At 36.8% G+C, this 24,545-nt stretch overlaps 1 protein-coding gene across 1 annotated transcript; it reads right to left on the minus strand.

Moving 5' to 3' along the window:
• Nucleotides 1-431: 431 nt before the first annotated feature.
• On the minus strand, nucleotides 432-24,345 carry LOC149832690 (protein MULTIPLE CHLOROPLAST DIVISION SITE 1-like). The gene is made up of 5 exons (XM_090014654.1): nucleotides 24,020-24,345; nucleotides 23,643-23,936; nucleotides 23,294-23,460; nucleotides 1,108-1,495; nucleotides 432-700 (listed from the first exon to the last, which is right to left on the minus strand). Exons 1-5 carry the CDS (start codon nucleotides 24,074-24,076, stop codon nucleotides 542-544), a joined length of 1,065 nt encoding a protein of 354 aa, XP_089870780.1. The 5' UTR covers nucleotides 24,077-24,345; the 3' UTR covers nucleotides 432-541.
• Between the last annotated feature and the right edge of the window lie 200 nt (nucleotides 24,346-24,545).

Consider the following 24,545-nt stretch of genomic DNA (forward strand, 5'->3'; position numbering starts at 1 on the left):
GACATTGCTGGACCGCCGGCAGATCAGGTGCAATCACATTGCACAGTTACAGTGTGCCGCGGGACCTGGCTGCCCTACATCTGCTGTTGAGCCCATAACTGACAGGCTGTCACCCAAAGATGGAGGGCGACCAGGTGCAGAAGCACACTCAAATTGTGCAATCACACTGCACAAGTGCAATGTGCCGTTGCACCAGAGCGTCCTCCATCTGCCTCAAAGTCTGTAAGCTGTGGGGCCCCAACAGCAGATGAAGGGCAATCGGGTGCAGCAGCACATTTGCATTTGTGCAATGTGATTGCACCTGATCCCAATTCCTTAGAAAATATGCCCTACATCAGCTGTGATGATTTTACATGATACAAGTGCCCAAATTCAGACATGCACACATGCTTTTTTATCTTTTTGTCCAAGAAGCAAGACAAATTTGTCCATGAGAGGCAAACATCAAGGAAATATATTGAACAATATATTTTTCTTTTCGCTATTGCAAGAATACAAGAGAGAGAGAGAGAGTACACTACATTCATCAACATAATGACCTTCATTTTTCAGTAGTGGTGTCAGCATCAAGAGGCTGTCCTTGGTCATAACCACTGGAGAAAGATGGATCAGAAGGTTCCCGTGCAGAAAAAGTCTCGAATGGCTTTTCAAGATTTCTGATGCTGCTGGGATCAATAGTGACTTGGTTGAGTTTTCCCTCCTAAAAAGCACAATAACACATATTAGACATCTGCCAAAATCAACTGGAAATGTGTGTGCCCACGTGTGTGTAACGGAAGGGGAATTTAGCACCAAGCTGGACGTGTCTTGGTCTTGGTGACAATGTCTTCAGCCTATGTGACATGGATATGCCATGTTGGCACGGTGTCGTGTCCCCTTTATAGCCGCAGCCATATCCATGTGACATAGCATTTCAGCATACAGTGCCAAGAGAGACAACTGGTTTTTAGTGCCTGGCATATAAAAAGCTCCAAATGCTCAATGCAGCTCAAGATGTCACAACTTAGCGCAGAGACAGGCTGCAGATGATTTAAACTTGTCAAGGAGGACATCACATAAAGATTAAATTTTTTCAAAATATTCAGCAGTAACATTTTTAGCACTTACACTAGTCATGGTCTCCAGTTTTTTCTGTAAGGCTTCATGCTCTACCCTGATTCTGAAAGGAACCCCATGCTTTTGGTACACATTGTTTTGGGCCAACTCCTCATCAATGTCACTGATAGTGGTCGCAAAAGGATGGTTTGCAGGAATCCACCGGACTATATCAGGGTCAACATCTGGAGGTAGGCTTTCACCCTCTTTAAGAAAAACTGTTGGCCTCTTCCACTGGTAAGCGTGCAATCTCCGTTTCTGATGGATTGCTTGTTGATCTTCAGTAAGAGTCACGGGAGCCAAACGATAAACTTTTCCACACATTTTGACTGTTGAGTTATTCTTACTAAATTTGACCAATGGGTTGTCAAATGGATCATCATACTTGAGAGGCCTTGATCTGTGAGAAGAAGAAGCATGGCCAATATAAAGGTTAGCCACCAGAGGAATTTCAATGTCTAAAACTAGTACATGCCAAAATGCACAACCAACCCTTGGACTACGATATGGTGATTGGTGAATCATTATCTACTATTTTTACTTCAAAATGGAAAAACATGCATCAATTCAATTTTAGACTGCTGCAATCCAGTAGTTGATAGAACTACTTTTTGTATATATGAATACCAGACTCCCCTGGAAAATCAATCAAAAAGGCATTAATTATGTATATATGGAATCCCATGCATGAAATTTTTAAACAGAAAAGATGAACGCACAAGATGATGAATGAAGCAGCAGTAAAATTAGCACGATTGTCCATTCTTACATTCAAAGGTTTTTGTTAAGATTAATCGAATGCTTAAGGTGGTTCTTTGCATTTTATAAAAATAATGGACCTTAGTGTAATTTTTCTTTTAAGGCTAATCACTACTTAAATAGGTGATTAGACCTAATTGTTGCATAAGAAAATTGACTCTCTCTCTCTCTCTCTCTCTCTCTCTCTCTCTCTCTCTCTCTCTCTCTCTCTCTCTCTCTCTCTCTCTCTCTCTCTCTCTCGTGCGCGCACATTCTTTCACTGCCCAAGTATACCACTCTACATGGTATCAGAGCCAACGCTCTTGAAAACGTGACCTCTCGATCTTCTTCAATCCCTGCGTGAAGAAAATCGTGCAACTGTGGATCGGGAGATCACGTGCAGAAGGATCGGGTAAGGTACGTGTGAATCTGAAGATCGCGTGAAGGGAGATCACACGCTGACGATCGAGTAAGGCTTAGTTGATTGGTTTTATTTTGGTACAGATCTGTAGTCTGACCAACGTCATGACTCAGATCTGTAATCAGATCTACAAATCGTTGCAAAGCCCACTCAGATCTACAATGGATGTTTAGTTGACCCGATCTGGTGAGTGTGGATATGCACACTACGCTGATGTCGTGGAGTGGGAGACAGGGATTAACTATGCTCGTGTTTGATAAGGATGGAATAACAGCAAGAAGCAGTCTCTATTTTGTCGCTGATCTGTGTAAAATTTGACACAGATCTGAAGGGTGCCGTTGTTGTCTATTAAAGCAGTTTTTTTTTTGTTGAAGGTTGAATCTGCAGTTTTGTTTTTTGAACACAGATCAGTTTATTATTGTGAAATCTGACACAGATCTGAAGGGTGTCGTCGTCGTATATTGAAGCAAATATTTTTTTTGTATTGTTGATCTGTGTAAAGTCCTGACACAGATCTGAAGGTTGTCATCATCGCCCATTGAAGCAGTTGGTTTTGTTGATCTGCGTAAAGTCTGTCACAGATATGAAGGTTGAATCTACGTTTTTTTTTACACAGATCAGTTTATTATTGTTCGTCTAACACAAATCTGGGTGTCGTGTTGCGAAAACCATCATCGTTCATCTGTGTATCGTGGTTTAAATATTATGGGTGAAGCTTCCAAATCTGATTACAAGAATGAGGCTACTGGGGAATACAAGGCCTTTGCCAATCCTTTCTCATATGGTTCGGCGGTTAAATTGAATGAAACAAACTATGTCAGGTGGTCCAGGATGTTTATGATGTCGGTGTCTGGACATCGTAGAAAACACATTTTATTGGAATCTGAGCCAAATGATAAAAGTGGAAAGTATACGACTTGGGAAGAAGATAATGACATTGTGATGTCATGGATCATGAATAGTATTGAACCACATATTGTAGATGGCCTAATTTATTATAATACAACTAAACAAATGTGGGATAATCTTCGAGATACATATTCTCAAGAAACGAATGTAAGTCGCATTCTCCAAGTTGAACAGGAGATATACAATTTACAGCAGGGTGATTAGACCGTGTCCCAGTACTATGCATCTGTTAAGGCTGCTTTTGAGAGACTGAATGCTCATAGACCTCTGTGTTGCTCAATCCAGATGGACCATCAAGAACAAACTATGGTTGCTCGGTTCCTCACAGGCCTATCATCAGAATTCACAGTTGCTAGAGTCAAAATGTTGACCGGATCTGATGTTCCTACCCTTGCCGATGCATACAATCGGTTGAGCAGACTTGTCATCTCTCTTCCACAATCTCAACCTACATCTCAGTCATCTGCTTTGGTTGTTTCATCTAGTTATGGACGAGAAAATCTTATGAATGTTAGAGGCAGAGGTCGTGGAAGAGGTATGGGAGGTAAAGGTAAATTCCAATGTACCTATTGTGGAAAATCAGGACATTTAGAAGATCGGTGCTGGGATAAACATGGACGACATGTAGTCTCTCCGTTGAAGCAAAATGCTCCAAAAGCTAATGCTACAAAACTGGAGGTGGAGCATGAAACCAATTCTCCTAGTGAATCTATCACTCTCAGTCATGCAGAATATGAAGAGTTGGTCTCTCATCGTCCTTCAAGTTCTTCTCCTGTAGCTGGTGTGGCCTACTCTTCCGGAGACCATCGTTCTTCCACTGATAGTAAGTGGATTATTGACTCTGGTGCTTCTAGACATCTTTGTGGAAACTCTAAAAAAATTTCAGATCTAAAAGCTATTACTGCACATCGGAGAGTTTGATTAGCTGATGGGAGTTCTTCCCCGGTTATCGGTCAGGGAAATGTTTTTATATCTTCTTCCTTACGATTGAAAAATGTCCTTCATACTCCTTCATTTCCTCAAAGTTTACTCTCAATGAGTTGTCTTACAAAAGAGCTAAATTGTAGGGTGATATTTGATCCTGTGTGTTGTCATTTTCAGGATCTGCTGACGGGAAAGAAGATTGGTGGAGGCTATGAAGAAAATGGAGTCTACTACCTACATCACCCTGTGGTAAACAGCTATGTTGCAGTTGATTCTTCTTCGAGTCCTATTCAGTGGCATCGTTGTCTTGGACATCCTTCATTGTCGAAGCTTCGTCGTGTGATTCCTCAGATTTTGTCTACTACATCATTCCAGTGTGAAGCATGCGGTTGATCAAATAACAAGCCATAGTAACTGCATCACCCCAATATGAGGCATGAACATTGGATTGGATCATAAGAGTCCGTGCTATGTCAAGAAGATGCCTATGTTTTTGTTCAGCCACCCCATTTTGTTGAGAAGTATAGGCACAAGAGGTTTGAGGTTGAATTCCATGATCCTGGTAAAATTGCAATAGAGCTGTGGTTTTAAATTCAAGAGCATTGTCAGTGCGAATAATCTTGACAACTGAATCAAACTGAGTTTTTATTTCAATGACCAAAGATTTTAGAATAACTGGAACTTCAGATCTTTCTTTTATTAAGAACACCCAAGACAACTTAGAGAAATCATCGACAATGACTAAATAATAACGACACTGAGTCTTGGTAGGAATCTTACTAGGACCCCATACAGCACAGACTTGGACCTGATCGTGATAAGTTAGCACCTCAAGCCATTAAATGTATATTTATAGGCTATCCAAAAAACCAAAAGAGGTATCGATGTTATGATCCAATCTCTCGTCGAGAATATGTCAGTGCGGATGTATCCTTCTTGGAGTCTATTTCATACTATTTTAGTACTGGTACTCGGCTGCAAGCTGATCAAAATGATTTTTTTCCACTTCCTATTCCTCCTTTCCCTTTGGAATCGGCGCCTTCTTTTCCACATACAACTCCACCTACTTCACGGTTTCACAATCCTCCATTGGTGTACGTGCGTAGACCTCCATCTTCTCTGGTGCTTCCATCTTCTTCTTCCCCTGAGGTAAGTACTCCTGATAGCAACGATATTCATGCTGATGATGACAGGCCAATTGCTTTGCGGAAGGGGACACGACAATGTACCTTTCACCCTATTTTTAAGTTTGTGTCTGATGCTAGACTCGGCAATCAGATGAAAGCTTTTATTTCAGTCTTATCAGCTAAAACTATTCCAATGAGTTATCAAAAGGCAGTCATCGATAACCGATGGAAGCAGGCTATGCAAGATGAAATTGATGCTTTACTGTCTCAACAAACATGGGACCTCGTTGATTCCCCAGGAGATGTGGACACTGTTGGATGCAAATGGGTATATACTATTAAGTATAATTCAGATGGTTCAATTGAGAGGTATAAGGCCAGATTAGTAGCAAAAGGATATACTCAGACATATGGGGTTGATTTCTTTGAGACATTTTCTCATGTTGCACGAATGGGCACCATTCGTCTTGTTCTGTCTGTAGATGTTCACCGTGGATGAAGTTTGCGCCAAATCGATGTGAAAAATGCATTCTTGTATGGAGATTTGTCTAAGACAATTTACATGCAGCAACCTCCTGCGTTCGAGATTGAGGGGGAGTGTCAGAAGGTGTGTAGATTAAGAAAGGTGATATATGGTCTAAAGCAGAGTCCTCGGGCTTGGTTCCAAAAGTTATTTGAGGTGATGTCAAAGTTTGGTTTTAATAGATCAGCGTCAGATCACACATTATTCATTAAGAAAACTAACTTAGGAATAGTTGTTATAGTGGTATATGTGGATGACATCATCCTTACAGGAGATAACATGAATGACATTGCAGCTACAAAGGCCCATCTTCAAAAACATTTTGTTACTAAAGACCTTGGGTCCCTTAGATATTTTCTGGGCATAAAAGTGGCCAGGGGCAGTGAGGGTGTGGTTTTGTCACAACGGAAGTATGTTCTTAATTTACTAAAAGAAACAGGAATGTTGGGAGCTAAACCAGCAAATATCCCTATAGAAAGAAAAGTTCATTTGTTGGATGAGGGGTCAAAACCTGTTGACAGCAAGAGCTATCGCTCATTGGTAGGAAAGTTACTGTACGTGACAGTTACTAGACCCGACATTGCTCTGGCTGTAAGCAAGGTTAGTCAATTCATGGACAAACCGACTGAGGTACATTGGAATGCTATAATGATGATACTTAGGTACTTAAAATCCACTCCTGGAAAAGGGTTGTTATTCAAGAAAGGAAGCACTCTGGAGGTAATCACTTATTCTGATGCTGATTATGCCGGGTCTGTAGAGGATAGAAAATCTACCACAGGATTTTGTGTTTTTGTAGGAGGTAAAAGCAAGAAGCAAATTGTGGTTGCTAGGTCAAGTGTTGAATCAGAATATAAAGCTATGGCTCAAACCACCGCTGAATTAATGTGGGTTCGAACAGTGCTAACTAATCTTCAAGTGAAGGTCCTATCTCCTATGGTGATGATGTGTGATAACAAGGCAGCCACATATATAGCAAATAATCTGGTTTTTCATGAGAGAACAAAACATATTGAAGTTGACTGTCACTACATACGAGATATGGTTTAAGCTGGACATATCTCTACTAAGCATGTAATCTCTGAAGATCAAGTTGCAGATATTTTTACAAAGCCTCTTGCCAGGACCAGCTTCTCAAAATGTTGCGGCAAGCTGAGCATGATTAATATCTATGCTCTAGCTTGAGGGGGAGTGTTAAGATTAGTCGAATGCTTAAGGTGGTTCTTTGCGTTTTATAAAAATAATGGACCTTAGTGTAATTTTTCTTTTAAGGCTAATCACTAGTTAAATAGGTGATTAGACCTAATTGTTGCATAAGAAAATTCTCTCTCTCTCTCTCTCTCTCTCTCTCTCTCTCTCTCTCTCTCTCTCTCTCTCTCTCTCTCACATTCTTCCACTGCCCAGGTATACCACTCTACAGTTTTAATACAAGTTCCATGTATCAATACCATGTCCTCAGCAAACCTGAGCACTGGACTCAGAGAGAGAGAAAGGTGCATGCTATACGGAAAAATGCTGAAATTAACTTCAATGCACTTCAATTTAGAAGCCAGGCATTACTCAAAAAGAGTAACTGATAGTAGACATGGTACATAAGCAATACCAAATAAAAATAGATGTGGCATATATGCCATAGTAAATGACCATAAAACTGCCACAAACAATGATTGTAATACAAAGGTTTCAGACTCGCTTTCTCATGCTTTGGAATGACATCCAAACAATAAACATGTAATACAAATAGACAGGAAATGATAGTAGCAAGATCGAGTGCCTATCTTGCATGTGCTCCTGCTATTACCTCCAAAACCACAGACAATCAAAAGCACACCAATAAACCGATCCTTGTAGTCATCCATCCTTTTGTTAAGACAGAAGAACTGACAGATAAGCAGTCAATGAATGTTCATTGCGAATTTGGGCACAGCTCGTTAGTATATATGACTTAGGGTCCTAGTTGAAATGATCTGACACTATGAGTCACTTGGTTTGTCACAATCCTTAGCAGCAGCAGCAGTAGGAGGAGGAAAGGAGGTAATGTTTAAGCACAAAAAGTCTAAACCAAGAAATTTGTTTTATTTCAGTTAGTTGGGTTTTTTGACATGCCATAAAAAGGAACATAAAAATAGCAAATGTGGCATACTACATAAACAAGTAAACAACAATTTAAAAGTGTAAATGTAAACAGCCACAATGCACTGTATTACAACTAAGCCCACATTTAGTAATAGCAGAGGTGGTGGTAATGGTGGTAGTAGAAGAAGAGGAAGAAGAAAAATGAGGTAATCTTTAAGCATGCAATGTCTAAAGCAAGCTTGGATTATTTCAGTTACTTGGGATTTTTTAACACATGTGGTAAAGGGGAACAGAAAAAGAGAAAAATATTGTAGCAATTAATAAACAACATGTGTGCAATTTAAACAAACAAATAAGTGTAAATGTCACAACTGGCCACAACCAACCAGGTGTATATATGATACTGCCTATCAGTGTTATTAAAAGCACGCCTCAAGGCCAAAAAGCGCGCCTCAAGGCGCAAAAAGCGTGCCTCGCCTCAAGGCGAGGGCTTTTGTGCCTTGAGGCGCAAGCATAAAGCGCAAATGCCCCAAGGCGTGCGCCTCATACGCCTTGAGGCGCACGCCTCGGGGCGAGGCGCGCCTCAAGGTGAGGCGTATATGCCTCGGATTTTTAATAACAGGGCCCTATAAATCAAGAATTCCGGCGAGTTTGATCGCCTACCCAAAGCCGGTGATCTTCGACAAGTCTGCAACGAGATACATTGTTATGTATGAGTATCAGACTGCTGATGGGAAGACTACCCATTTGTATATAAATGGCAACCGTTTAGAGGATCCAGTGCAGGGACAATGGGGAGGAGGAGAGAGTCCACGGTTGTCATCTCCGGCTGCTGCGGCGATGTCGGCGATTCTGTCGGCCGTGGAGGCGGCGGCGCCGAAGTCGAGCGACGAGAGGAGGGAGGTGGCAATTGCTGCACCTGTTGCTGTTTTCAAGCTGGTGGAGCTGGTTAAGGACTTGGGGAGGCTTTGGAGGGAGAGAGTTAGTCCTGATGGCTGGGATTTTGTGGGCTTGGGGTTGGTGGGAGATGAGTTTGGTGCAGCCAAGGACTTGGGGTTGAGGATGGATGATGTGATCATGGTGGCCATTTTGATGTTGGTCTGGTTTTGTGGGTGTGATTCTCCTCTGCTTGCTTAGGGGAGTGCTCTGCAGAATGTGGTCTTTGGGGTTGGAACTTGGAAGCAAGGCAATTGGGAAGTTGTATTTCCACTTGGCCCCACGGCGTCCAATGGGACAGTCCTGGTTGGATTCTCACCTCATCTACATCTACCCAAGCCTCATCACCTACGTGACTAACACTAGCCTCACATTGGCATTAGTGCAAATGGGCCGGACCATGAAAGATCTGAAACCGAATTTGAATCTTAAATGGACCTAGTATAGTACTGTAGAGATGAATGCGGATCTGAGTTTTGAATGTCAACAGTACTATATGTAATTAGAAAAGATAATTGAAACATACGTCACAAGGATACTCCAATTTTCGATTGTGTCTGTATAGTGGCGGTCCTTTTATATCCTTCTGTCAACGGAAAATTACACAAAAATCAGCATGTCTCATATCCATTTAGCCGTGTCATGTTACATAAGTTGAAGCCAAGGGTTTTACATGTAGATATGGAAACATATCGGATTTGATCCGTATCCAATTAAGTGTATATTTGGTAGAAAGTTCTGATCCAGTTCTAAAGAGAATCTGATAATGTAAGTTCAAATCTGATCCACATATATTCATATCTCCATGTCTGGTAATCATTTGTCAGATTGGATTATGGATCCAACTTTGCACCATATCCATTTGAACCCCTAGAATCATTGGTCAGGCACTTGTGGACCGGACTTGAGCAGCACTCGACTTGGAATGACTGTTAACCAGATCCAACTACCGATTGGAACATACCTGATACTGAGTCTGGACTATCGGGGGCCTGGGGGAGACCAATGTTGTCGGTCGATATGTATCGAATCTGCAGAAAATCGCTATGCATCACCCTGAATCAGCTATTTTTTAATAAATATAAAAAATATGAAAATTCAAAATTTTCATATTTTAAATATTATTTTAATAGTTTTAGCATGTGTCATGTTCTGTTTGACGCATAATATTTTTTATTATCTTTTGGCTGATACAAAATGATTCACTTGAGTATCAGTATCGGCCCGATACAGCTGAATCGTTGGCCAAAACGATTCAATGCCGATACCGATGCTGACAACATTGGGGCTTTGTAACAAATATCGCAAGATTTATGAAAATCTCACAATAATATCACGAGAAATTGCCTGAAATTTTAAAATGACAATTTTTTGTGTGATTTTCAAACCATGACAAATATCGCGATATTTACCATTTAGCAGATATTTATCACAAGATTTTCATTTTTAAATGTGTTTTATTTATATTTTCTTATAAAAATTATGTTTTCATATTTTTTAATTTATTTTTTATTGCCGAGGTTTTGCCAAAAAATGCAAGATTTATGAAAATTTTCAAAATCTCCAGAGTTTTTGACTCTCGAGATTTTGCCATTTTTAACTTTTGTCACTATGCGTTGGGGGAGCCAAAATGGATATTGGCTTCTATTTTTGGGGTTCTTTAAAGGAATGAAGTGTTGGTGCAGTAAAGATGCATCATGTTTTTCATGCATATTATTTTGTCACTAGTGAAATTATTGATTTTACGATGGTTGTTGCTTTATCAATAAAGCAATTTTTTTATTTATAATTTTAAATATTTTTTTTAGTTTTTTTTTAATTTTAAAGAAAAAATGAGGCTTACGTCTCGCATCAAATTTTGGTGGAGCGCCTCGCTACGCCTCAACGCTTTTCACAACATTGTTGCCTATTCTCTCCAACTGCAATAATAAGAACCAATGTTGTACATATAGTACTGCATTGTACGATACGTATCATTAATATTTAGAATATTGATACGATACACACTCGCGATATGAGTGTGTATCATAGTTGTATTGTACAATACATGCATGTATCATACAATTGTTAGAAAGTGACTTGAAATACCTTGGGTTCAATAATGAACCCATACTTATGCACGTAAAGTGCAAATATACCCATTAAAGGGAAACAACACACGCACATAATGTGCCAATACATAAAACCCATAAAAAGGGAAAAATATGACTTAAAGTCATAAGTTACATATCATTGAAGAATAATGGAGAAGGGGTGAAAACCCCATTACAATGGAGCATAAGCTCCCTCAAGAATACAAAATACAAAGGGGAAATCCCCTATTTATAAGCATGAAAAGGGACCACCTTGGGGGCTCCCAAAGGGGACGTTGGAGAGCCCCCAACGGTCACATTTGTGACCGTTGGGGGCTCCCAACGTCACTTTTGGGAGGCCCCCAATGTGGTACGAAACCCAAAAATATAAAAAACAAAACATAAAAATAAAACAAAAATTACAATGCATATTCCAATTGGAATATGCGTAAAATGCTAATTTACAAGAATACCCTTGAGGGTATTTTAGGAAGATAAAAAATATATATTTATATATATAAATAGAGATATGTATACATATATATATATATGTATACGTATCTTTATATATATATATAAATATATATATGTACATTTAAGGATCAACATATTTTAACACCCCCCCTCAATCTTTGCGGGGAAACGAAAAGATTGAACAAAGGGCAAGACTCCAAGAGGCTCCGGCAAGGATGCAATGGAACTTAAAAAGGCCTTCCTCCTATTGTCTTCAAATTTCCCGAACTATCCAGGGTACTTCTCTTTGTCCTATCTCCAAGATCCTGTGAAATAACAACAAAGAAACAAGTAAAACAAATCTTTGTACTTTTATTCAAATGAAACATTTCTAACTAGCACAGGTTAGAAGAGGTGCAAATTATGCAAAAATGACACCAAAGTTTCAAAATCATATATCATGTTTAAAACAAAATGAGCGGAAGCAAATTATGCATAAATAAATTGCAAGAATGCATAATGCATTCATAAGGTCCAACATTGGACAAATATAACCCCATAATGGGGAATAACAAAATGGTCCACTAAGGGACACCACAATAAGCCTACGAAGAGGCATGATATACATAAACATTATTGAATGAGGGCCCAAAAAGGCCATAAAGAGCATATGCATATACTTATCATGAAATGAATTAATACTCAAAGAACTCATTAATGAACATGCTTCAAACATGTAATGAAGTGCCAAACAAGAGAAACAAAGTCTCCAAGCATACTTTAGGCAAAATAAACCCAAGAGTTCACAAGGTTTTAAAATCATTTATGAAAGACATACTTAATACACATTTTGCATATAAGGGTGGCAAAAACCATAAGCACTTAATATATAGATTAAATGCTAAGAAATCAACTTGATATGCATATCAAAAATATGATTTGCTTGAAAAACACAAGTCATGAATGAAATTTTGCAAATTTCAACAATAGTTTATCCATTACAAACATCTTCCTCATTAGTCCTCCAAAACCCATAAATCAAGTGTATAAGCTACTAGATCAAGAATATAAAGCCATTAAAGGCCAAAGACACACACAAAGGTGTGTAAAAGAACCTCTTGTCTACATATAATAATACTTGAAATAAGTGCATCTACGACAAGAACAAGAGAATACATGCCAACATGGACTAAAAAGTATCTCTTGTCTACGTAAAAAATACACTTAAAACCAAGTATGTTCAGCTACTAGAACAAGAGTAATAAGCCAACCATGGGCTAAAACATAATACATCTCTTGTCTACATATGATAGCACTTGAAATGAGTGAAATAAGCCAACCATGGGCATACATCTAAGCGACTAGAACAAGGACACAAACGCCAACATAGGCTAAAAATCACACACCATGGTGTGAATCAACGTGCCTTGTCTACATATAAAAACACTCAAGACAAGTGTGTTCAGCTACTAGACCAAGAGAGCAAAAGCCAACAAAGGGCTAAAAACACACGAAGGTGTAATAAAATTCTTGTCTACATATGATGACACTTAGATAATGGGCATACAAGGAAAAGACTTTTGAGGCAATAAACTTGTAATGAAAATAAACCTCGAATGAAACAATATTCCTTTTAAAACATGAATACTCATAACAATAACATTTTGGAATAAATGCATGTAAAAGTATCTTCAACAAGATGATAAAATAATAGTCTTTTAGAACAAATGTGTGAGCATACACACACCAAGAACACTTGTGAAAAAACACAAGAACACATGTGCACAATAAGCACAACATTCAGAATCACAAATGTGCAAATGCACTCATAAGATTCATAAATAAAAGGTTGGGCTATAATCCCATAACACCTTGATTTTAAATATACCTTAAAGCATTTAAGGTTTCAAACACCATATGTCCATCACATTTACATAGAAGCATCCATAATATCAATGGCCACAAGAGAAAAAATGAGTGACCCACTCATAATTAGAGATCAAATAACAACTCATTTTAGAGTCTCAAGGTGCCCATAACTCACCTCAACAACCATCTATAATATGGAAGGTGGACAATCTAAAATGATACAACACGAGGTGCCCATAACTCACCTCGACAAACATCTCTAATATGACAATAATAAGGCCAAATAAACGATGCATTAAATAACATGTGATGGACAAATATAAATGCCACAAAGGGGCAATAAACACATAAGGAATCATTTTCCAAAAAGTTTTTACAAAGAGGACCGATTAACAAATTGAATCAAAGGTCCAATATAATCCATCAAAAACAATTTTGCATAAACACGAATTATGCCTAATCTTTAAAAGAAGTCTTGTATCAAAAAGACCACAACATAAAGAATTCATCAAGACAATCAAGCTTTTAATCAAAGAAATCATAAGAACCGTAATGGTTCACAAAGAAGGCTTTAACACAATACTCAAGGAAAAAGTACTTGAAAATTTATAGATTTGGGATTAAATCCCATACAAGTTTTAAATATTCTTTGATTGAGATGAGATATGCGGAAACGTACAAAGTGCTATAAGCACTTACAATGATTTAAAAAGGACTCAATATCTAAATTCATTATGTTTTTCACAATAAGAAATGTGCATAAAGGCTCCATAATGCAAAAATGTCTACGAAGAGACAATACACATGTAAGCACACAAGGCTTTATAAAAGATGTGCACGAAAGCACTCATACAATACTTGAACAAATACACACCAAGGTGTCAACAAACATGCACTAAGGCATGTATATCATAAAAAAGAGGGAATGCATACAAGCGCAAATATTTTGAGAAGCAAATGTGCACAAAATACAAAAATACACAAAAGTGAGCAAGTATGCACTTTATAAAAAGAGCAATGCTTGAAATTCTCAAGTTTTAATTATGTAATTACATGCTTGACAAGTGCAATTGAGGACAACTAAAACTATATTATGGCCAATGTAGGCATTTTTAAAGATATTATTAAGAGATTTCGAAACCTTATGAAAAATACAAACCAACAAGTTTATAAGGATGAAAAATGAAATCATTTATACCAAAAAAGGATGCAATAGATGAACTATGCATTCTATGTGGGAAATTCCCTTTTAAAAACAATCTTTCCTAATGGTTTATCATAAATAATTTTTCAAAAAAGAAACATTGAAAAACTTTTTAGGAGTTCTTATAAGTTATCATTAACAAGAACTACTTTAGGATTCAACAAAGATTTTAGATGTGAGAGATTCTCATATAATGATTATATCAAATTTTTCAAAAATGCACTAAAATCCATAATCAAGAGAGGAACTCAAATCAAATTAGGGTTCATATGAGAGTTAAGAAATTTTAAGCAAAGATCATTTTATTTTTTTTTGGCAAGAGATCATATATAATTTTAAAAGTTAACTTATATGTCAATCATGAAATACTTATTTAAGAACTATAAATCTCACATAATTGAAGGTAATTTTTAAAAACATAAATTACTATTATATGCTATGAGTAGTTCGATAAATAGACACGAATTTTATATTTGGACAACAAACGATTTCACCAAATTTAGAAGGAGATATTTTCAAAATATATGAGCACACGAAATGTGAAAAGAAATAATTCAACTATCATGACCATCAAACGAACAAACTATATGCAAGAAACATACTTTCAAATGCATAATACTTTTTGAGAAAAAGGATACATACCGAATAACTTCAAAAGCATAATACTTTAGGAAGAGCAATGAATACTTCACCATTTCTTGAGCGACACGCTTTCCGTTGCACCAAGAGACAACCCCATTGTAACCTTGCTCTGATACCATGTTAGAAAGTGACTTGAAATACCTTGGGTTCAATAATGAACCCATACTTATGCACGTAAAGTGCAAATATACCCATTAAAGGGAAACAACACACACACATAATGTGCCAATACATAAAACCCATAAAAAGGGAAAAATATGACTTAAAGTCATAAGTTACATATCATTGAAGAATAATGGAGAAGGGGTGAAAACCCCATTACAATGGAGCATAAGCTCCCTCAAGAATACAAAATACAAAGGGGAAATCCCCTATTTATAAGCATGAAAAGGGACCACCTTGGTGGCTCCCAAAGGGGACGTTGAAGAGCCCCCAACGGTCACATTTGTGACCGTTGGGGGCTCCCAACGTCACTTTTGGGAGGCCCCCAATGTGGTACGAAACCCAAAAATATAAAAAACAAAACATAAAAATAAAACAAAAATTACAATGCATATTCCAATTGGAATATGCGTAAAATGCTAATTTACAAGAATACCCTTGAGGGTATTTTAGGAAGATAAAAAATATATATTTATATATATAAATAGAGATATGTATACATATATATATATATGTATACGTATCTTTATATATATATATATATAAATATATATATGTACATTTAAGGATCAACATATTTTAACAACAATGTGGGTGTATTGTATGATACATGCCGGCACTCTTAAAAAATGATCAAATCATAATTTTTCAGTTTCGGGTTTTAAAAACCTCTTGAGGGTCGACTCCCTCATTTGTGTAAAATCCATTAGACAAGTATCCACGCACCCTAGGATCTGTGAGAGCGATTTGGGGGCCAATCCATGCACAAGGGAAAGGGATTTTGCAGTTTGCTAAAGTAAAAGTGCATTTCCACAATTTTTTACTCAAGAAAGTGGGCTAAGGTAAAAAAATCTTTATTATGAGTAAAATTACAAAGCTACCCTCCAAAAAATTTGCCTTGCGAGGCGTTGCCCCCCGCCAACTAGATTTATATCAAGATAAAAATAAAGCTCTACACTCCTCCAACAAAGATGGCGTCAGATGATCCAACATGGCAATGAGACACTCAAGTAACGAGTAAAAAGTGATTGAAATTTGAGTGCAACTATTGCCATAATATTTTTGTTTATGTAATATGAAAGTATGAGTCTTGTGGCATGTTCTTAATTGCAAGATATTTAATATTTTGCATTATTCTTGTGAGATATGCATGCAATATTATCTATGGTTCTATATTAGTTGATGTTTGATGATGTCTTATGCAGCTCATAGAGACATAAATGCTTCATATGTGATTTTATGGTTGTATGTTGTACAATTCATCATTGTTTCATGTTATATGATTTTTTTAGATTTTTTTCCAATTTTTTTAGATTTTTTTATTAAAAATGTATGATATTTTACGATACAATATGATACGGTCTTAAATTGGGCCCAACCGATACGGGTAACGATTCGATACAACCTTGTTAAGAACATTAGCAAGTTGCTTTGTTAACATTCTCCTTATGAATTGACAATCCACTTTAACATGCTTAGTTTCATGCGTCGTGAAGTATTGGGTTAGCAGCACTGATGATAACTGACTCTAAACACTGTACAATCTCAAGCAATTATTTTCCATTCCATCCACAAAAATGGTCTTCAACCACATACCTTCACATCTTGCATGAAAAGTGACCCTGTAATCTTCCCTTCCCACAATATTTTACTTCTTTTACTTTTCTAAGACATGTCTACTGACATGAAAAATATCCACATCAGTAGAACCAAACCAACTAGCAAGCTTGTGGTGCACGCATGGATGATTACAATACTTTTTGCATGCATGATATTAGTCCTTAAGATGGTGAGATGCATAATTTTGCCAGCAAGCTTCTATTTTTCACGTATCATAAAGCAGATAAGCTTCCCTTGTTCCAATTTCCACATCAAGATTCAACTTTGCAGAAATTTGTGGACCCTGTGATTCAAATATCACAATCATTCTTGAAAGATCAGTGATGTTCTTAACCTCAGAGACACAAATGCATTTTGGATTTAAGAGGCTTTCATCCCAAGAAGATAACGTTCTTTCAAAAAAAAATCCCAAGAAGATAACGATACCAACTTCTCTATCACAAGTATTTGAATGAATCCTTTGTATTTCAACATCATTTCCATTTTCAAATGTTGCATACACTTGCTTACACAAACATATAAAAGAGAAGTAATTTTTATTAAAAATTAAGGTGATTAGCTAGCTTCCATCTTTCAGAGTTACTACGGTCAAGAAAGAGTTTCTTCATAAATCTTGGTTTCCAGGTTAATGGACTTTTAAGTATTTCCTCATTGATTTTCCAAAGTTGGATTCTAAAAGAAGCCACCTTAATGCATCAGAATCACATTATTTTCTGACATCCATCGGCACCAAAACAACCGGAGTGATTCTTAGTGAGCACCAGACAAACAATATGCAGAGAGGTTACGAAGCAGGGGGAGTGAAAGAAAAAGAAAGAGCTATGTAAAAGTATGTGATGTTAAAATATATATATATATATATATTGTAACAGTTTGCCCAATAGGGACACTTTTGTTTTTTGTAAGTTGTTTATTAGAAATAACTATTTTTTATTTTCTTATTTTTTATTTTTATTTCTAGTTTATCATCTCATTGGGGCCCCACTCCATAGAGTCGTTGGGAGCTCCTCAACCCCTCTTGTATTTGTATATAAATGGGGGAGTGTTACCCCTATCTTTTTTTATGGCTTCCCAAGCACATTTTCAATAGTATTTTATTTTTTATTGGCACTTTGTATTGTCCCTTAGTGGACGTTTGTCTATGCACTTTTGTGCTTGTCTATCTTCTTTGTAATTATCTACTCTGGAATTATATGTGCTTTTGCACTTTGCTTTTGCAATTTCGCATACTTCATTACATGGTATCAGAGCTCAATGAGTTCTCTTGATCATGGAGGTCTTACTTGTGGTGATTGAAGATCGTGACAAAAGTGCATATCCCTCTCTTCTTCTTTATCTATCTCTTTTGCATCATGGAGAATGAATCAAGAGTTGAGCTATCCTTCAAACTCAATGGATTCAACTACTTCATGTGGGCTTCGGTTATGAAAAATCATCTTAGAGAAAAGAAACTTTGGGGCTTTATGATGGGAACTTCTTTCGAACCATCGTTAAAGCTAACCAAGGTCAAAGAAGGTGTTGAGAAAGCTCTTGTTGGAAATGATCGTGTTAAAGCCATCAATGAACATAAAATAAAGGTAGAGGATTGGGAAAACAACCATGACAAAATTTTGGCATGGTTTATGAACAATGTTGACATAAAAATATGTGCCAACATTGGTAAATTTAGAAGAGCCAATGAAGTTTGGTTCTTTCTTAAGGGTATGTATACCCAAAAGGATCTTGCTAGACAATATTTTTGTCAAGACAAGATTAGATCCACTAACCAAGGAAACATGTGTGTCCGGGATTATTTTAGTATTTTGTCCCCTCTTTGAGATGAATTAGCACTTCTTGAGCCTAAATGGGTAGCTCCCGAAGATGTTGAGATTAGAAAAGAGCAAATTGAGAAAAAACACTTTTTTCAATTTCTTCATAGTCTAAGACTGGAATTTAAACAAGTGAGGTTTTCTCTTCTTCATAGAACCAAAGCTATGACTCTCAAAGATGCTCTTGCCGAGGTATGTCAAGAAGAAACTCGTATTGGCATGACCAATAAGAATGATGATGTTTTGGTCGTTACTAAGTCGGGTTTCAATGTAAGGGCCTATAAGCCCTCCCACTTTATAAAACAAAATAATTATAATAATGGGTCCAACTATAATAGTGGATATAGGAAGGGTGTTATTTGCCACTATTGTAATGAACTGAAACACATTAGACCGGTATGCTCAAAGCTTAAAGGCAAAATCACTTTCGTTGGAGAAATCACACGTGAGAAAGAAGAAGCAAGTAAAAATGGAAGAGATTAAAGACACACTAAACCAAATATCGGAGGCACTTTCACAACTTCTTAAATCATCTTCTAGTTCAGGTGTTGTCATTGCATCCTCTTCATCTCCTCCAGGTATGTGGATTCTTGATTCGGGTACTTCCTTCCATATGACACCTCATAAGAATGCTCTTTCCGAAGTTTGCACTAATTCTATTTCATCTTATGTTTCAACGAACGATGAAACTTCTTTAAAAATAAATAGTATTGGAACACTTGACTCAACAAAATTCTCAAAAATTTCTTATACCAAGAATAAGGGTGGTTCCAAAATTAAATTTAAATCTTTTTTTCGTCTCTCAAATTTTTTATCATGATTGCAAAATTTCTTTTTCATCTAAAGATTGCACAATGCAGGATCTCCGGTCAGGGAAGTTGATTGGACAAAGTCATAGGAGAAGCGATCTTTACTTTATAGATTTTTTATCCCTTCCACCCAAGTCATTTTGTAATTTTGTACATGACAAAAGTATTGATACTTGGCATAAGAGACTTTGGGCATCCTAAGTTTTCGAAGATGTCACTCTTTCTTTTTTGGAAAACATATGTAATGAAAAAGATACATCTTGTAAAGATTGCATTTTTGAAAAAATGAAAGTCATTCTCTTTTCTCATAAAACCTTCATTTCTACTCAGCCTTTTGAATTACTGCATTCGGATGTACAGAGTCCTTCACTCATCATATCAAAAGGAGGTTACTCTTATTATGTTATTTTTGTTGATGATTTTATTAGGTACACATGGATCTATTTTCTGAATCATAAATTTGATGTATTCTCCTTTTTTAAGGAATTTCATATAATGGTTAAAAATCAATTTCTTAGCAACTTAGCTATTCTTAGATCGGATTTAGGAGGGAAGTACATGTCAAATAATTTTCAAAGCTACTTGAAACAAAATGGAATTTGTCATCAGAGATCTTATCATAGAACTCCACAACAAAATGGGTTAACGAAAAGAAATCATAAACATGTAATAGAAACCACTAGGACTCTTTTAATTTCAAGGGATATTCCAAAAAAATTTGGGTCGAAGCCGTTTTAACCTCAACATACTTAATAAATAGAACTCCTTCATCTTCATTACAAAATGTTTCTCCATTTGAAAAACTTTTTAAAATGACTCCTGATTTTAAAAGACTAAGAATTTTTTTTGCAAGTGTTAAGTGCTTACTCATAAAAATGATAAAATCAAAAAGGGTACTGATGTTTTGATTCAATAAATAACAAACCCTATGTTTCAAAAGATGTCACCTTTCTTGAAAATGAAAATGGGTTTAACAGCAATGAACCTAAAGAAGAAATTGATCACTCATTTATATTTGATCTATTGCCAAGGCATGATAAGGCTAACTCTATTGAAGAGTTTGATTCTTTTGACAATAACTCTAGTATTGAGCATCCGATTGTTGATAGTTATAAACATGAAAGTTTGAATGAAAATGTATTGAATGATATGCATGTGTATACGAGACGGGGTAAAGGTAATCACCCATGTGCCCTTGACAAGTTCTCTCAAAACATACCTTTAGAAGAATCTCAACTGACGAGATCAAATCGAATCTCTAGTGCTCCAAGTAGATTTGTATCATATGACTCATTTTCTCCAAACTTTAAAGCATGTTTAATAACTCTTCACTCTTATTATGAACCATCTTAATATAATGATGCCAAACAATACCCTAATTGGAATGAAGTCATGGCAATAGAACTTAATGCACTTAAGAAAGCCAACACATGGAAAATAGTTGATCATCATTTAGGCAAGAAACCTATAGGATGTAGATGGGTGTTTAAAGTCAAAACCAAAAGTAACAGATCATTAGAGAGATATAAAGCAAGGTTAGTCGCCAAAGGGTACGTCCAAGAATATGGAATAGATTATAAGGAAACTTTTGCTTCTGTGGCAAGAATGACTAGTGTTTGAGCTCTCAATGCCATTGTCTCTATTAAAAAAAATCAATTAGATGTTAAAAATGCATTTTTAAATTGATGGTGAGGAAGTTTACATGGAACCTCCTCCAAGGGTTAGTTTAAATGAAAAAATTTTAAAACTTAATGTCTTGTATGATCTTAAACAAAACCCTAAGGTTTGGTATGATAAATTTAGTAATGGATTGATTAATTTAGGATTTATCTTTTGTTACACTGACGCTACTCTCTTTGTCAAGAAAACAAGTACTACAATTGTGATTCTTCTTTTATATGTTGATGATATGATCATCACAAGAAATGACAAAGAAGGTGTTATTAAAATTAAATCAATTTTAAAGAAAAATTTTAATATGTATGACTTGGGTTTTTTGAGATACTTTTTAGGAATTGAGGTTGCCTAATCTCTGAGAGCATATATTCTCTCTCAAATGAAACTAATTGCTCACATGTGTGCTAGGTCAGGAGTTTCAGATGAAAAGAAAGTGTAGACCCCAGAAGTCATAAATGCAAAATTAAGACTCGAAAATGGCATATTGCTTAAAGATCCAATTCCAGATCATCAATTGATTGGATCTCTCACTTATCTCTCCATCACCCAACCTGATATTGCTCATATTGTTCATGCAGCAAGTCAGTTTCAACATGCCCCTACCATAGTGCACATGGCGGCAGTTATGAGGATTGTATGATACATTAAAAACATCATTTCAAAAGAGCTTTTCTTATTCGCTTCAATATCGTTAGATCTAACTGCTTATGGTGGTAACCCAAATGATAGACTCTCAACTATTGATTTTTGTATTTTTTTAAAAGATTTGTTGATCTCTTGGAGGTGTAAGAAACAACAAAAAGTATCTTTATCTTTAACTGAAGTCAAATATCGTGTAATGGCTACGACAACAATGGAGCTTGTGTAACTTAAAAGTCTTCTCAGTGATATGGGAATCATCATCTCAACACCTTCGAAGACGTGTTACAACAATAAGAGTGCAATCTATATTGTGAGCAACTACACCTTTCATGAGCGAATCAAACATATTGAGATGGATTGTAACTATGTTCGTGATGAATATCTGAGAAGAACTATTATGTTGTTGCATGTCACATCGGAATACTAGTTGACGAATTTCTTCACCAAAGCTCTTCCTGCTCCTCGATTTTTTTTCTTCTTAACAAACTTTCGGTCATTTCCCCGTAAAGTTTGAAGGAGAATGTTAATATATATATATATATATATATATATATATATATATTATAATAGTTTGCCCAATAGGGACATTTTTGTCTTTTTGTATGTAATTATAGTTGTTTATTAGAAACAACTAATTTTCATTTTCTTATTGTTTCTTTTTTTTCTATTTTATCATGTCATTGGGGGGGCACTCCATAGAATCGTTGGGGGGCCCAATAGTCATAAATATGACCGTTGGGAGCTCCCCAACCTTTCTATGAAGGGGAGCTCCCAAGGGTCTCCCTCTTGTATTTGTATATAAATAGGGGAGTGTTCCCCCTATATTTTTTCATGGCTTCCCAAGCACATTTTCAATAATATTCTATTTTTAAATGCCTCTTTGTATTGTCCCTTAGTGGACTTTTGTCTATGCACTTTTGTGCTTGTCTATCTTCTTTGTAATTGTCCACTCTTGGACTTATATGTGCTTTAGCACTTTGCTTTTGTAATTTCGCATACTTCATTACATGTGATGCCTAGGGAAAGAAAAGCATCAACTACTTCATTTGTTTGGATTTTGATCACACAATTCTATGAAACACAAGAAAGTAAAAGAACTGCCTACCAAGCACTCTTATAATAGATATTTGTAGAAGGGGAACAAGCCAAACGAGGTTGTGATAACGCTTGATGTGTTTGATGCTGTAAAAGGGAACAACAAAATAAAAAAGATAATGCCCTGCTGAATAAGAATAACATTTTAACCACATATAAGAAGCAAAACTTAGCATGTGATGGTTCAACCAACCATCAATATCTACACCCCCAATCCAAGTTATTCTATCATACCAGACTAACTACAGATCCAAAACTTACAGCAAAAGGAATTCTCATTTAAGAAAATCATGCAAGGACCAAGACTATCTTGAACAAAATATAACACTAAAGGTTCATCGTGCTTTCAACATAAGTTGCTCAATGAGAATAGAACTGAGATATTTCCTAACATAATAATTTGTCATCACTAATCAATTAGGTTGATGCCAACAAAATCACATACATTTTTCAGAAAAAAAAAAACGAGCAATCGGGCTAAAATAACATACATGCCTCGCCGATCAGACTTAAGCTGACCCCGTCTCACAAGATCCGCCACAGATCCGTGATTGCTATATCTATGTTGCCTGTCAATAACTTCCCTTACTGCAATCACCACAAACCCAACAAGGATGCCAATAAATAATGATACATTCCCAGAGATTTGGCTTTTCAGCTGCACAAAGAAACAGGAAAAGTTTACTGAAATCAACAATCAAAATATTTAGCCCATTAATAGCAAGAACTCCTAAGGAAGACAGTTACAGTTATATCTGCATATAGTCGTCCAAACACAAGCCCTTCCTAATCAAAATTCCATCAGAAGAGCACAAAGCAGAGCCTTTAGATGAACCATACCGTCCCGAGAACGGGCGGCAATACGCCGACTATTTCTCGCAGTCTGGCGACCGGAATCGAATCCGTCTCCACCGATCTCTCCGCCCGATTACCGGAAACCCCATCGTTCGAACTGGAAGGGTCGCTCGAAGCCCTAATCGAGACACTCCGCCAGGAATGCGGATACCGCAATGGATAGCCATCACCGAAACAAATTTGGAGACGGGAATTCGCTCTACTCGTGGCAAATCCGCGATTGGGGAAACACCAAGGGATGATGCGAAGTTCCCATGGCTTATCCGAGAAACTCCATCCCTAGAACGGAATTCCGCAGAGTTCAACAAATATCGGAAGAATTGAACGGAAACAAGAAATCTACACAAAAACACAGAGGGCACCTCGACTGAGCTCAATTTGAGTTGCAGAAGAGAAATTCCGGAAGAAACAGACGCCATCTCCGCAAATCATCGCATCGTTAGGAGAATATAAGAGAGTCAGACGCTTCTCTTCTTCTTCTTTTCTATTCTAGGGCACCATTTTCATTCTCTGGACAGCGATGAGATTGTTCGACCCTTTCTGTTTCGGGATTGCACGCTGCGTAAAGCAATCAACCTGAAACTTCGAAAGATAAAGAGATGGAGTGATTACAGAGTGACGCCTGTAAACAACCCGAACATCAATGCCAGAGCATCGCACAAAAGAAGGGATAAAGGTTTTATTTTACAAACTTTACACTCGGCCTTAAGCAATAGTTGCTTTTCCCATAATGAAAGACGGTTTCTATTATACTCATGGTAAGAACTCAACATATTACGCCCTCTTTTTTTTTTGTTAAGAAAATATCAGGCCCCTGCCTAGGGATGGCAGTGGACCTGGGAAAACGGGTTATGCCCCGCTTCCCCTAGTTTGGATCGGGAATGGAGG

The sequence above is a fragment of the Nuphar pumila genome, chromosome 7, assembly GCF_984573655.1.
Source record: "Nuphar pumila chromosome 7, dmNupPumi1.hap1.1, whole genome shotgun sequence".
Taxonomy (NCBI): Eukaryota; Viridiplantae; Streptophyta; class Magnoliopsida; order Nymphaeales; family Nymphaeaceae; genus Nuphar; species Nuphar pumila.